The 14,838-nt window shown below is 41.4% G+C and overlaps 1 protein-coding gene across 8 annotated transcripts in view; it reads right to left on the minus strand.

Moving 5' to 3' along the window:
* The window catches only part of RAD51B (RAD51 paralog B), a 233,628-nt gene that overhangs the window by 101,869 nt on the left and 116,921 nt on the right, over positions 1-14,838 (minus strand). Inside the window, exon 9 of one of the 8 annotated variants that reach the window (XM_033147160.1) lies at positions 13,982-14,103. The exons of the other annotated variants lie outside the window; for them this stretch is intronic. Coding sequence (XP_033003051.1) covers positions 13,997-14,103 — 107 coding nt within the window. The 3' untranslated portion in view covers positions 13,982-13,996. Of the gene's footprint in view, positions 1-13,981; positions 14,104-14,838 lie in introns of those variants that run through there. 8 annotated transcript variants of the gene reach the window in all.

The following is a 14,838-nucleotide window of genomic DNA, read 5'->3' on the forward strand; positions in this document are numbered from 1 at the left end:
TTAAGCCCTATCACTTTTACTGGTGAATAAAGCATGTGCATGTCCTATGGAAGAATGAACCATTTCTCCAGCTGATAGTTTTATTTAAAAGAGTTTAACTTTGACTGCATCATGATCCAAGTTTTTTAAAGAATGTCATAGCAAATACTGGAGTTAATTTAGTACCGGTAAATTTTGTTTGTTCATTCATTCTCTGCTTTTCTATATTAATATGTACTTAAATAAAATCTATCCAGTGGGTAAGAAGTGAGACACCTTTCTACAGTGGGACAGGGAAGACAACAAAGACATGATCAGCTCTATTCACAGGAAACAACTGGTTGAATATCTATCTATATTTGCTTCTATAGCATGCTAAGAGAGAGAGAAACTATTTACTGCACTTTAAATTATGGTTGGGAATAATGGCTCACATTTATATTATATACATAAAGGAGGATCAAAATACACATTTTGGTAGAATTACACTGAATAGTCCAAAACATTAGTTCACAATAAACAGGGACTCGAGCACTGAAGACATCTGAAATACAGAAATAAAATACCCAAAGTACACAGGAGATTCAGGATGTGGCCTTGGAAAAATGAAGTGACTGATGGGGAGCCTGTCACTTAAGCTAATACAAAAGATTTCATTCATGAGGCAAATTCTTCACAAAACTTCAGTAATCCATATTACACACTCGATACATTCTGAAGACCATCCTGCCACTTCCCAGTGCTGGCAAAACAAACCTCTCCACAGAAAGAGCACATTCTGTGGTTTAAAAGCTTTAGAGAGCCACAATATCCAGCTTCCTCAAGAAGCATTCTTCATAAGGTTGGCTGGCGGTGTTTGTTCCTTGAGGAAGTTGTGTGCTGTGGCTCTCAGGGCTCTGAGAAACTATTCAACCGCTGAACTGAATGTGTGTGAATTGATGAAGAGTGCTCTTGAGGAAGCTGGGCACTGAGGCTCTCAGGGTTCTAAAGTGAAAAGTATACAACTCTTAAAACCTTCTGGGCACATTTTCCTCTCTCACTGGAACTTTTTACTCCTTCACCACTGTTTTCGCCAATCATGAGTAGAAGTGTAATAAACATCCTACAGAGGCTGAAACCAATTCTAGCTCCAAATCTTCCTTTTTTAAGAGAGAGAAATTAAAATCATGTGGTTGCAAATCCCATATTTGGGGATTCTAAGCATTTTAACACGGATGGTAACACGTCAATAAACTATTCACTACTTGGAATGTAAGATGTTTGAAGGGTGGTGAGGAAGAAAAACAGATCTGGAGTTGTAGATCGTGGTAGTAGTTGCATAGTATAAAGATGCCTGGGTTACAAAAGAAAGGAAAGGTTCTCCTGGGGTCATACAGTAACTACTATTTACCTTACTGGATAGAGAGGCTCCTCTGGGCCACACAAGCTGTGAAGAGCTGAGCTGCTTCCTGCTTATTGCTATGTAGCAGCACAGGACCCAAGGAGTTCAGCAGCCTCTTGAGAGGACTTCATCAGGAAACCATAAGCAAAGGGAGATCTTTGTAGAACTTAAGAGAAGGGCAAAAGTTACTAAGGGAGGTTAGAGAGGCAATGGGGCATTTGATGAAGTGGGTAGAAGGCCAAGGAATTGGGAAGCAGAGCTTTTACTGGCACCTCAGTAAACCCAGCACCAAGCCTAGGCAGGGTCAGGGCCCAAGTTCAGGTGCAAGTGGCTTGAAACAGACTATCATAACCAAAAGTCGGATTTATTTGGGGGGGGGGGTTCAAAATATACTGCAGTTCCCAAAGGCTTGAAATGGTCCACATGTTATGAAGGTTTAACTGAATTGATACTTGCTGGATTGGGTAAATTATCAATTACAAGAAATGACCATTTTGTGTGCCACCAAGGGACGCACTCGTGCCACTTTCGGCCTTGGAAGGGGGCAGAATGGGCTTATGCGTGACTGCTGATGTGCGCACTGAGATGGAAAGCAACCCCCGCACAAATGGGGATTTGCCTGTAGCAGATTATTGTAAAATAAAACTGTATTGATTGAACTTTGAATAGCTGCTTGATTTCTAGCTATTGATCAATTAACCAATTATGTGCATCTATGTAATTGAGAACAGTTCATTGACTCTCACCAATTGCTGAACTGAGTAAAGCAGTCAGGAAAAATAAGGGGATGGAAGGAAATCAGTTCATTTCTCAAGGGAGTGAAGGAAAGAGGAGATAAATACCCATTATCATCATACATAAATAGTTCAGAAACTTCCAAATCAATGGCGACAAACCAGAGCCTAGATCAGACCAGTTTTCTACATGGCATCCTTCCCAAATGAGGAATTTCATTTTAACCAGCACATGATAATCCCTGCATATCAAACTACAGTATAATATTTTTAGAAAATAAAGCTGAAGCAATTCCCTAGTGATTCAAGTGAATGGAGAGAGAAAAATAACCTCTGAAATGGGACAAACAGTAATTATACACAACCTAAAAAAGAAACTGCCAGCCCACAAACTAAACAGGAAAGGAGTAAAATGCCTGAAATTCAGACACTAGAAAAGTACTGTAGCTGGGTATTTTCTTCTTTGGAGAGTGAGTGTGTGTCACACAAGGTTCTAGGGTACATCATTAAGAGCAATGTTACAGGTACCTTAGAAAGAACAAATGTGCAAATACATAAATTAGCTGCCTCACTTCTTTTCAGCTTGTCCCTAAAACAAGAGAGGGGAACTTCTGGGCCACAGACCTATTTAGGCCCAGTGGCAGAAGTCATTTGGCTCCTGAGATTGTTTTCCGCAAGCGACGCCCATATGTCATATATGATGTCAAGTAAGCATGTGGCTCCAGTGTGGTGTAGTGGTTAAGAGTGGTAGACTCGTAATCTAGTGAACCGGGTTCGCGTCTGCTCTCCTCCACATGCAGCTGCTGGGTGACCTTGGGCTAGTCACACTTCTTTGAAGTCTCTCAGCCCCACTCACCTCACAGAGTGTTTGTTGTGGGGGAGGAAGGGAAAGGAGAATGTTAGCCACTTTGAGACTCCTTCGGGTAGTGATAAAGCGGAATATCAAATCCAGACTCTTCTTCTCTTCTTCTGCGACGCAATCAATCTCAAGTATCCTCTCCCATTGAACAGAGCCCATTTGCTTCCTGGCTTTTTACCAGAGTGCTGGAGCAGTGTGGAATACATGAACACAAGCCACATACATCTGACTCAACACAAGCAAGAACTATTTTTTCGAGCCCACTCTATGGTGGTGGTGGTGGTGATGATGGTAAAGAAGAAATACTTTGGGGGCTACAAGAGAAACTGGGAGGATCATGCTGCCTGGTACATCTCCCAGCACATGTAATCCACCTATGGTTTTTGCAATTAACAAAAAAATTAACAAAACCTTTTTAACCAGAGACAACAATGGGAAAACACAACAAAACAGTTCATCTACAATATCACCTTTAAGTCTCTTAAAAACTGCTGTCTCTCAGCAGGCTGTGGGTGGGTGGGTGGTGCTAAGCTCATTCTTTTCCAACTACTTGTAAAATGAAAGAGTTTAGATAGCAATCTACTACTCCCCCTCATTGCACTTAGAGGGCCAAACTACACATTATGTTATTGCATTTAACATTATTATCTTTAAAAACAAAATTGCAGACTTGGGAGAGAGGGGAGAACTAAGACTGGGACGATGGCAGCCAGAGTTTAACCTTTTCCCCAGCTTTCCCCAGTTTTTGATAGCCCCTCCCTAAAGTCCCTATTTGTATTGAGAGATAAAAGCTTCCATTGGTATCCAGTATCTTCTGGCAAAGCTCAGACAAAGTGTTAATTTGACTTAGTTACAGCTTTCTCACAACAACAAAAAAGAATATGCAAAGGGAAACTTTAAATTATCTGCAAGGCATATTTGCCAATGAATACCTCCTGTTAATTTTTAAAAATAGCGTGTTAGGGTTTATTGACTGAATTAAAACACATGGAGTCAGGAAAGTAATTTGCTACACTGTTTTATGAATGTTGGGGGGGAAAGCAATAAAAATGTATACTTAAGCTGCAGTAGAAAGAAAAGAAATGAAATCAGAAAAGGCAGAGGCATTTTATTTTATTCAGAACCTAATACATCCCTCAGTGAATTGTCCAAGTTCAACAGAGTGACAGTCTGTTACAGGGACTAAGGAAGGTATTTGAAGCAGCTTACTGTAATAGCAATTTGGTACATAATATGAGCTCTGTTGCTGAGGTCAGCACAAATTGATTTTAAAAGAGACAGTTTAAGCCTGACTGATCCTGCATTCCTACCTTACCCAAATCTGTCTGCTGAAGATGAGAAATATATAAGTAGGACTACAGTCTCTGCCTGGCTTATAGCTATGTCTATGAAATGCCAAATTAATGGTTCTCTATCCTATATTCATACTGAAGGATAACCTGGACTTTGGAAAAACAATGTGAGACATGTTTATTGCTTAAGTGATATCTACAGCAGGGAAGAAAACATTTGTCATTTTATCAATGAGCTATTATAAATCTGCTCCCAAAAGTCATATAAAGTAAATCCAAGATTACAGACGGGTTCTGGAAAATGTAGCAGACTGGAACTGCAGGACCTTCAGTTGAAAAGTTTCTTTTAAAGTGACCAAAATGTGATTAGAATGTATTCTATGTTTAATAGAACAGATACTTTTGTGTAAAGGTTTCTTCAGTTCCATCTACATTCTAAAACACATTTAACAACGGTACACAAGGTTTCCTCCTAAACAGATACAAGAAAATACAATAATGTGCACATTTCAAGTGCAATTTAGGGCAGCCTAAATTGTGGGGGGCTCTACAGGGATATAAACGAGCATAAAAACTGTCTTATTTTCTGTGCAGGTATTGGGAGCCTACTGGCAAGTGCCCCCCCCACACACACTTACAAGAAAAAGGTAATATGTGAAGCACCTCAGTTCACATTCACGAGGCAATGGAAAATTCAGCACTGCATCATTCCATCTAGCAACCCTCAATTTCAAAGAAGGGAGGAGGGGCAGAAACCATACTATCTACATTGCAATGCCTCCTGGGTATCATCATACTGGTCATGTCAGAATGCAGTTTGCAGCAGATTCTATAATCCACAGTGGAAGGCAGTTCTAGGGCTTGAGTTTATCCAGCATTAACAAGCCCTAATAGTCTAGTTCTGCTCAGACATAACAAACGGAAATGTCTTTAAATTATCCTTCCCCTGAGACATGATTTCATAAGAGAACAAACTCTATATATGTATGGAGAAATTTCCAGTGTAAACATGTGGTGGATTCTAAAAGCTGCAGTCGGAGTTAGGATATGGATATGCCAAATGCTGAGTGCAAGATAAAATTTCAAAGTGACGGATTTCTTTCTAACTCACAGCATGTACTTGGAAGTCTGAAGAACACATGGAAGGTGCTTTTGAACCAGGGCAGAATCAGCTCTGTTTCTTACTTTCCCCCATACATGCAATGGATGAGCTACAGAAGCTGCCAATCTAACAGGTCATTCACCAACAGCCTCAAACTCATACCCACACCCTACAACTGTGCTTTGGAATTAAGCACAAATTGCTCTTGTGGGCTGATTTGGTTACTGCTGTCTAGTCGTAGCAGAGGCAGTGCACATTCATGCTCTTGACATGATGAAGGAAAAGTGAATCCACACCTAATTCAAAGGCCCGGCCTCCGTATTTTACATCTTAGGACTACTACTTGAAACCAGTTACCCTGAAATGTGACATATATGCCACAGATCACCTTAAAGAAGAAAAAACAAGGCAACGTGAGTTTTATGTAAATCCTCAAATATGTATTTTAACCACCCAGAAGCCAAAAGTTTCTCAGGCTCTACTGCCACTAATGCAAATCCAGATGTGTGCATGTCTTTAAAGACCCATACTTGTTTCCTACTTGTTCAGTCATTTGTTCATTAAAAAATCCTAATAGCAGCTAACTCTGCCATTCAAACACAAAAATTGTATGACCGTCCTATCTCACACTCAACACACACACACACACACACACACACACACAGGCTTTTATGTATAAGTAAGAAAGATTTTTATTCAGGAGGTAACACTACAGGCTTGGCAGGAGACACAAGAGTTAAAGAGTAACAGGTCAGGAGTACAGGAATCAGGCGAGATGTTCAGAAATGGATGAAAGCACCATGCCCACCAAGCTTTTTAAAGACAACATGTGGTACTCACGTATGAGTCTTGCTTTGTGGGAATGCTGGGATTGCAAATACCAGCTCCTGTGCTATGGGTTTGCTTCCTGTGGGAGCAGGTTCTATGCAACAACACCACACCCTCCTGTTGAGGCTTCCCATTGGGCACTGTCTCCTCCTGAGTTACCCCCCCAGTTGCCCACAACCCTCCCCAGCCTCTGCTAAAACTACCTGCTATGCTGTGTTAATCCCAGGGATCATTCCTCCTGTGGTCACTGCTGTGGATACACAATATGTCAGTCTGTCTCCATGGATTCCCTTACGGCGGGGTGATTTTTTCCAGCCTTCATGTCATGTTTGCAGATATCTTTATAATGGTTGGTCTGCCAACAGGCCTAGAGCCTGAAGCCAGCTCCCTGTACAGCACATCTTTGGTGATCCTGTCATCTGTGTACATGACCAAGCCAGTGTAGACGTCCCTGAGACAGAAGTGTGAACATGTTGGGAATGAGGGCTTGGGAAAGCACATCTTTGTACTGTCCTGCCATGTGATGCCCAAAATCTTCCTGATGCAGTGCATACGGAAGGCATTGAGGTATCGCTCCCGGTGGGTGTAAATTGCCCACAACTCACTTCCATAAAACAAACACCACCAAAATTAACACATCTAACTAAGCAATGGCTCTCCAATGATAACAAATATTTTAGTTCAAAAATCACCTGCCTATGCCGTGGGTTAAACCACAGAGCCTAGGGCTTGCTGATCAGAAGGTCGGTGGTTCGAATCCGCACGATGGGGTGAGCTCCTGTTGCTTGGTCCCAGCTCCTGCCCACCTAGCAGTTCAAAAGCACGTCAAAGTGCAAGTAAATAGGTACCGCTCTGGCGGAAAGGTAAACGGCGTTTCTGTGCGCTGTTCTGGTTCGCCAGAAGCGGCTTTGTCATGCTGGCCACATGACCCAGAAGCTGTACGCCGGCTTCCTTGGCCAGTAAAGTGAGATGAGCGCCGCAACCCCAGAGTCGTCTGCGACTGGACCTAATGGTCAGGGGTCCCTTTACCTTTACCTTACTCACATATTAACAAGCTTACAAGATGTATGTTTTGCATTTTTACAAAACTTCAACCTATGTGCCTTTTGAGAATATATGAGATAGCTATTGTATATTCATTTGTGCAAGAAAGGTGTGAAAATAAACAAATCACCTGAGGAGTTGTAATTAATTAATTACAAATAATTGTTGATTGCCAGCCTTGGGACTGCGGCAGACAGGTGTGTGTGATAAGCATTTCGTCTACTACCAAGGTCCCAAAGAAAATTGTCTCCTATGGCAACAGTAAGGCCTGAAATGAAAGCTCATACAGGAACATGCATTAAAGGGGAGAGGAATTTTTCTTTTCCCCATGGTTCTGACAAAATATGCCCCCTATGAAAAAATAATAAATACCTCTATGAATAATTCTTTATATTATTATTAAGAAAAACTTCAAGTGATTCAGGGAAGGCCATCATTATTTTTTCATTTTCCGCTGAGCGACCACATTGGAATAAAATGCTTACTCAAGAAATAAGCAAAGGTACTCTTAATTCAGCAAATCAAAATTTGTCCTCACTGATTAAATTACCTATGGAAGTTTTACTTGATTCTTCTATAAAAACTTGTATCCTGGGTTAAATAACAGCAGATAGATCATACCAGCAAACTCAATATTTATTTATTTTTTAAAGAAGGTTTTACTGGAAATGATACTCTGGACTGTCACATAAAGTAAAATGGTGAACATTTCATGACTGTGATGGCTGCTGGAATGCGGGAAACCACTTCCGCACCATGAATAATCACAGATGCTTATTGAGCACAATGAAAAATATCCCCACTTTCCCTTATCTACATAAGAAAAATGATAGAGAGGAGCAAAGAGAGGAGCAACTCAAGAGGAAGAAAGATCCATTATTCTATAAACTGGCACCCAGCCTAAAGGAAGCTGAAATGACTACTTCACTGTGAGCTGTTCTTTGCACAGGCAGTTATTTCTGAAAGAATCTAAGTTGCCCTAGATAGTTTTGACAGATGACAGGAAACTAAATCCAAATGAGATGCCAGTTACAAAGAGATAAACACGAGAGCCACTGTTGGACAATTATTGGACTCTCCATTCAGAGACAGCAAGATCCCAGAGGATGCAATTGGCAGGGGGAATATCAAAGCGGCAGGATGAGCTGGGAAGGTCTCCCAGAGATTTGCAACCTGATTTGAAAGAATTTGGACTCTTGCCCACAAAAGCTCATGCCACACTGAGCTAGTTAGTCTTTGAGGTGCCAAAGAGTGCTTCATCCCAAGAAGGGGGTCACTTGTATCCCTTCCTTCTGTCACAAAATAATTCCACTAGCTCCTTCTCCAGCAGCACAAAACTTGAGCCATCAGAAAGGGCAGGAATAGAACAGATTGATAGCACGAGTGTTTCACTCTCAGGTTCTACTTCAACTTAGGTACTTTGAACTAATGTTGTAAATTCATTAGCAGACTGTAGAAGCCATTTCAGAGTGAAAAACGTAGGAGGACACAAATTCACAATGCATAAACAGTGAGATGCCACTGAACATGCTCAAGCCTTTGGGCGCAGGTAGAGCAGTTATCCAGATCCTAGTCAAAAGATTACTTCTGCAGGTTGGTTTGCCTGTCTTTAGATGCTAGGTGACAGCATACCCTACCATCTGCTGGGCCATTCTCCATGGAGAAAGCCTTTTTAACAATTGAAATAAAATGGTAGTCAGGAACTAGTAACTACTGCAAGAAGAAATTGTGTGTGTGCTTCAAGCTACAATCCTAAACACACTTATTAAAATAAGCCCCATTTAATTGTCTAATTACTACTTTTGAGTAAGTGTACATAGGCTTGCACTGTTAAAATAAAGCTTTCACTTTTGAAAAAGCTTTTTAGAGCAATTCTCACTGTCCTGGTGTACCAAGATTTGCTCTATACTGTATAAAGCAAATCAACAAATATATTATACAGTGGTACCTCTGGTTACGTACTTAATTTGTTCCGGAAGTCCGTTCTTAACCTGAAACTGTTCTTAACCTGAAGCACCACTTTAGCTAATGGGGCCTCCCACTGCCGCTGCACCTCCAGAGCACAATTTCTGTTCTTATCCTGAAGCAAAGTTCTTAACCTGAAGCGTTATTTCTGGGTTAGCAGAGTCTGTAATCTGAAGCGTCTGTAACCCGAGGCACCACTGCAGTAGTAATAGCAGCTGAAACAAACTTTAAGTACCTACTTAAAATGTTTTCTTGTGGGCAAACCTATCTAGATACATAAATACTTGTATGTTCTGATTTCTTCACTGTTTTTAATGATAATTTTAATATTTCTTGTAAATGTCTCAGAGGTTTTATTACAATCAAGTGGTATGTCAATTTGGGTTAAACCCAGGGCTTTTTTGCTAGAAAAAAGAGGTGCTGGAACTTGTTGAAAGCTCTTGAGCTTTCCTTAGGGGAGCTTTTCTTCTTTGCCCTCTCGCCCCACTCACTGCCACTGCACAGCACCAATCACCGTGTTGCCCACAGCCACCCGCAGTGTGATGTACAGAGGTGCCGGAATGCACCAAAGAGGTGCCAGAACTGAGCTCCGGCTGAAAAAAAGCCATGGTTAAACCAATAAACATCTTTAGTTTCCACAACCTTACAGAATCAGAAAAAAATAACCCAAGGTGGTAAGATAACTAGCTACACAGTCGATCCAGATCACCTGTTCAAAGCAAAATCCAGCTGCATTTTAGCCATACAGAACTGGTACCACATTGTGTTTAATACTTAAGAGCTGGGTCAGATGGCCTCAGTTCATATCTTGTCTCTGCTAGGAACACAAGGGGCAGCCTTAGATCCCGTTAAGCAAATAAATTGATACTTGTCATACATGTTCTATGGGATGACATATGTGCCAAATTCCAAACTGATCCAATATAAACTGCAACAGGTACAGTAATTTAAAAAGTGCTGAAGACTGAGATACCTGACCCTTTTTATTCTGATTTTTAATATAATCATATCACATATTTCTTTTCAATTTTGATAAAAATTACTGCATGCGCAATTTAAATTTTGAAGTGAGAATTCTGCCAGGACTCCAATATATGCAGAGGGGGCCACCTAGTGGATGCTATGTGCAATGCCTAATCCCTTACTTACAGAATATGACAATGCGATTAGTTCAGTGGTTCACCAAACTGTTGGGGCCAGCGACTACCGGTACATTTGGAAACTTGAGAAACAGATGTGAGCCCTGCCTCCCAATCCCACAACCACATACACTCACATGGACCACAACAACCACACCCACTCATATACACACATTTTACAAAACCTAGTATCTGAATAAACTTCTCTGCGAGAAACAGAAAAATTCAATATGCAACAAACCTGCTTTAGAGGCATCTCACATTGGCACAAGTTCCGTAAAACCAGGAAAATGCAAGCTAAGGCTGATGATCAGTAATCATGTTGCGCTAGATCAAAAATTATGCTTGCTCTCAACTTGTACCTCCATGCACCCCTATGTTTAAAGGTAAAGGGACCCCTGACTGTTAGGTCCAGTCATGGGCGACTGTGAGGTTGCGGTGCTCATCTTGCTCTACAGGCCAAGGGAGCCGACGTTTGTCTGCAGACAGCTTTCGGGTGATGTGGCCAGCATGACTAAGCTGCTTCTGGCGAAACAGAGCAGCACACGGAAATGCCGTTTATCTTCCTGCTGGAACGGTACCTATTTATCTACTTGCACTTTGACGCGCTTTTGAACTGCTAGGTTGGCAGGAGCTGGGACTGAGCAACGGGAGCTCGCTCCATCACGGGGATTCGAACCGCCAACTTTCTGATCAGCAAGCCCCAGGCTCAATGTTTTAGACCACAGCGCCACCCATATTTATTCAGGCCCAAGTCCACATCACATTCCAAATCACTGCTGTATGGAGAAAGAGTTGCCTTTTCCCTGGCAACACGACAAAGTTCAACTGATCGTGAGCTGGAGGGGAGGAATTCAAGCTGAATGACACTGCACAAAGGAAAGAAAGTCACACCCAGATTCATATACTTTGGACAGTCTTTTCTAGCTTATGAGCTGGTTGAGAGAGGTGCACTTCAGGAAAATCGTGTGCTAGAAGCAGGAGCAACCAATGCATCGGGGCAGTGGCACGCAGCTGTCCTACTGACGCCAGTGTCAGTGCCATTTATTTGGATGGCAAAGGTTGCCAGCAATGTGCAGGCACATTGGTGGGAGTGCAGAATGGACTTCGCCAGTGCACCTGCACAGGCCCAGCATCAACACTGCCCTGCTCCATTCCAGTAAGCAGTTGAGATGCCAGTGTCAGGAGGGCAGCACGGCCCCACTGTGCACCTGGGAGGGGGCGAGATATCGGAATACTCCCCAACTTGTAAAAAGAAACCTATTTCTCCCTGCATTAAGAAAACTAGGGGATCAGGGAACAGGCTGGACTAGAATCCTGATCTGTTAGCACTCTGCAGGAATGTTTTCTTTTTCTTAATTAGGTGACGGTGTAACATTCTTCTTTTCTCTTTCTTGTTTTTGGAAGTAACAGTGACAATGTCAATCTACAGCATGGAGACTCCTTATGAAGAGGAGGGAAGAACTGGAAAAATGTGTTCTCCCCCTCCAGTTTGAAGCACATTTCTAATCCATAAAAGGAAGACACATACCAGTACAAGAAGTCATTTCCCTCTTCCCCTCTTCTTGTGAAAACTTACTGTAGTCCTTTGCAAGACCATGAGGATAAGCCCTGTCTTAGGTAGGGCTCAAGCTGTTTAGGGCTCTTTAGATCAAAGCTAACACTCTAAACTATGCACAGAAGGTAACAGCAGAGAAACAATGCAGAGACTGGAGCAGCAGTGTAATGTGCTCTCAGGATTTAACACTATCTGCAGCCTCAAGCAGTTGCCAAGGGCAATCTGAAGTTATGCTCATTCTGCTTTACAGATCAAAACTTTTGGGGAGGGGTTGTTTTGGGGGAGGGGAAGTTGCTTAAAATATTTTTAATAGTCTCAAAAATGGGATGTTGAGCTTTCCTGCACATATCCATTATATTCTGTGAACTTACCCTTCATTCTCTCACACCCAGCTCATGTCACAGCTTGCAATTAACTGATACTACATAGCTCAAGTGCACTGAAGCTTACATTACAATCCTCCTTTCTTTATAGTCTCCCCTCAGACTATAATGTTATGACAGGCAGATTTCTGAATTAGCAGGGAATGGGTGAATTCCTTTCTCTAAATACTAAAACCTCATAGCTATACTCACAGATGTACTCATGCTCCTGCAGATTTCAGCAACAGATGTACCCAGCAGAATTACAAATGGATAGGTAAGCAAAATGTTCTGGCGATAGAAAAGGAAATTTTGCAAGGAAGGCTTACAGATCTGGCTGGTGTAAGCACAGCAGGGGAAAAACAGTTTTACTTTTACAAAGCAGGACAGAACTTAATATGTTAAAAACACCCAGGCTCTGCTTTGTATAATAAAACCCTTGGTGTTTTTTTTTAAAAAGATCTGCAATTCTATGCATAGCTATAATTCTTTTTTATTATCCCAAGTATTCATGCTCAGTAAGATGTGCGTATTGTGTTGTATTCTGAAATCACTCTTCAATAGTCATCTTCTGCTAACCTGGCCCAGTCTTACTGTTTCATTTTATTGCACCAGGCACATGACTCTGTGATTCAGAGTTGTGGAGGGAGAAAACAAAGGGGTGTAACGTCCCTGTAGTAAGGAGGAGCCTGACTGGAAAGGAAAATTTATTCAGTTTGTACATAAAGATCCTGGTAATAACTAACAATGGGAGGAACATGCAGAAAAATACATGGCCATTACTTTGCGGTCTGGGTAAATTACTGTGTTCCGTAAAACTTGCCCGAGATTGGCAAAGTTCCTGCAAGTCTGAATTTCAAAGATCAGACAAGGGTCTTTGTTTATTAATGTTGCTGGACTGGTTTTTGGTGTGTGTGTGTGTGTGTGTGTGTGTGTGTGTGTGTGTGTGTGTAAAGGCAAGTGTACAGAGAATATTCAGACTGAAACACAAACATTCACCCTAGTTCCTGCTGACTGAAATTTCTAGAGTGGCTTACGGAAATATTACCAGCTGCGTCTCTTGCTACAAGCTGGTACTGTGTATAAGCTTCACTGAAATTAAATAGTTTGCTCATAATTTGTATCCGTAACATGATCTTTTCTTCTTCTTTTTTAAAGACTCAATCCTAATTATATGCCAAGAGAAGATAAACTCTTCCATCTGTCCAGGATAGCTGTTTGAGACAACAGAGCATATCTAATGCACCACATTTCTTGGGTAATCTAATTAGTAGCTTTTGAATTGGATTCAGACTTTGACTTTGGAGTCCTTCACATACAGCTTGAATTCTGATTAAATTCTACAGCTCTTTAGGCCCAATTCATACAATCAGTATGGGAAAGCACTGAAATAGCATAGGAAGCTGCCTTATAGCATTTGCCTAATTCAGTATTAGCAGTGGCTTTCCCAGATTTCAGAAGTGTCTTCCAGCCCTACCTGGAGAGGCCAAGGACTGAACCTGGGACCTTCTACATGTGAAAGCTCTCCCACTGAGCTACAGCCTTTCCCCTAAAGTAGAAGAGATGTGAAGAGAGACATAGAAGAAAGGAATGGTGGAAGAGAGATGTGAGCTCTCCCCACCACCACGCAGATAACCTGCCATGTGAGCCAAGAGCTCCACAGTACTGGTCAGTTGTGAAAAAACTCCTGTTCTGATTACTGCCTACACATACACCAATATTTTAAGAGCACATTACCTACTCACATGGGACGTTACCTGCACGAGGGAGGGGAGGGACCAGGGCTTCTCTTCCACTGCACTGTTTTAGCACTAGCCTCCAGTAAATGTATGAAGCGGGGCTCTGTCATTTCCCAGAAATCTGTATATGGGAAATAACACCCTTTAGAGAGGTTTTCAAGACTTGTATCAATTAAGCACATTTATGGCACTTTCTTAATGGCATACTTTCCCTGGAGTCAAAAGCTGCTCCAAAATCTGAGGTCATCTGTTTAATATAAAAGCATAGGTTATGGAACAACAATTTCAGGTTTCATCAGCCAAGTCCCCGTGGCTTTGAAGAAAAAACAACCTAATAAATTTGCTGTCTTATGAACAAGATAAATTAATTATTATGCTCCTTTTAAAATGGTTTCAAATTTCAGCCAGGATTTTCCTCTATTGCTCCTATTTTTATTTTAAATCCATCACTGCTCATTAAGTTTTCAACTTTCTTGTTTGACTTTGTTGCTTGCTGTTCTTGCCTACCAAACATCTGGAGTGGATTTTGTCAGCTGGGTTTAAAGGAAGAACTGTAAATGATGCAATAATTTTAAAAATTAAAGTTATTTATAGCAAGACTGAAGCCAGAATTGTGTTTTAAATGGTTGAAGTTTCAGTTGGTGGGTCTCTAGGAATGTGTAGCGCATGGTCTTTTGCTGCTGTTTTCTTAAGAATTCCCTGGGTGGGATTATGTAATTCTCCATCTTCTATAGGAAACCTTTCGTTCTGCACGTCCTGTGCCTGAAGCAATTTTACTACAGTATATCAATATGTGAAATGTTTTCTGTTGGATTTTTTTTTTCATGTAAGACAAGTCCGGAATACTTTTTGGATT

This window comes from Lacerta agilis, chromosome 1, assembly GCF_009819535.1.
Source record: "Lacerta agilis isolate rLacAgi1 chromosome 1, rLacAgi1.pri, whole genome shotgun sequence".
Classification (NCBI taxonomy): Eukaryota; Metazoa; Chordata; class Lepidosauria; order Squamata; family Lacertidae; genus Lacerta; species Lacerta agilis.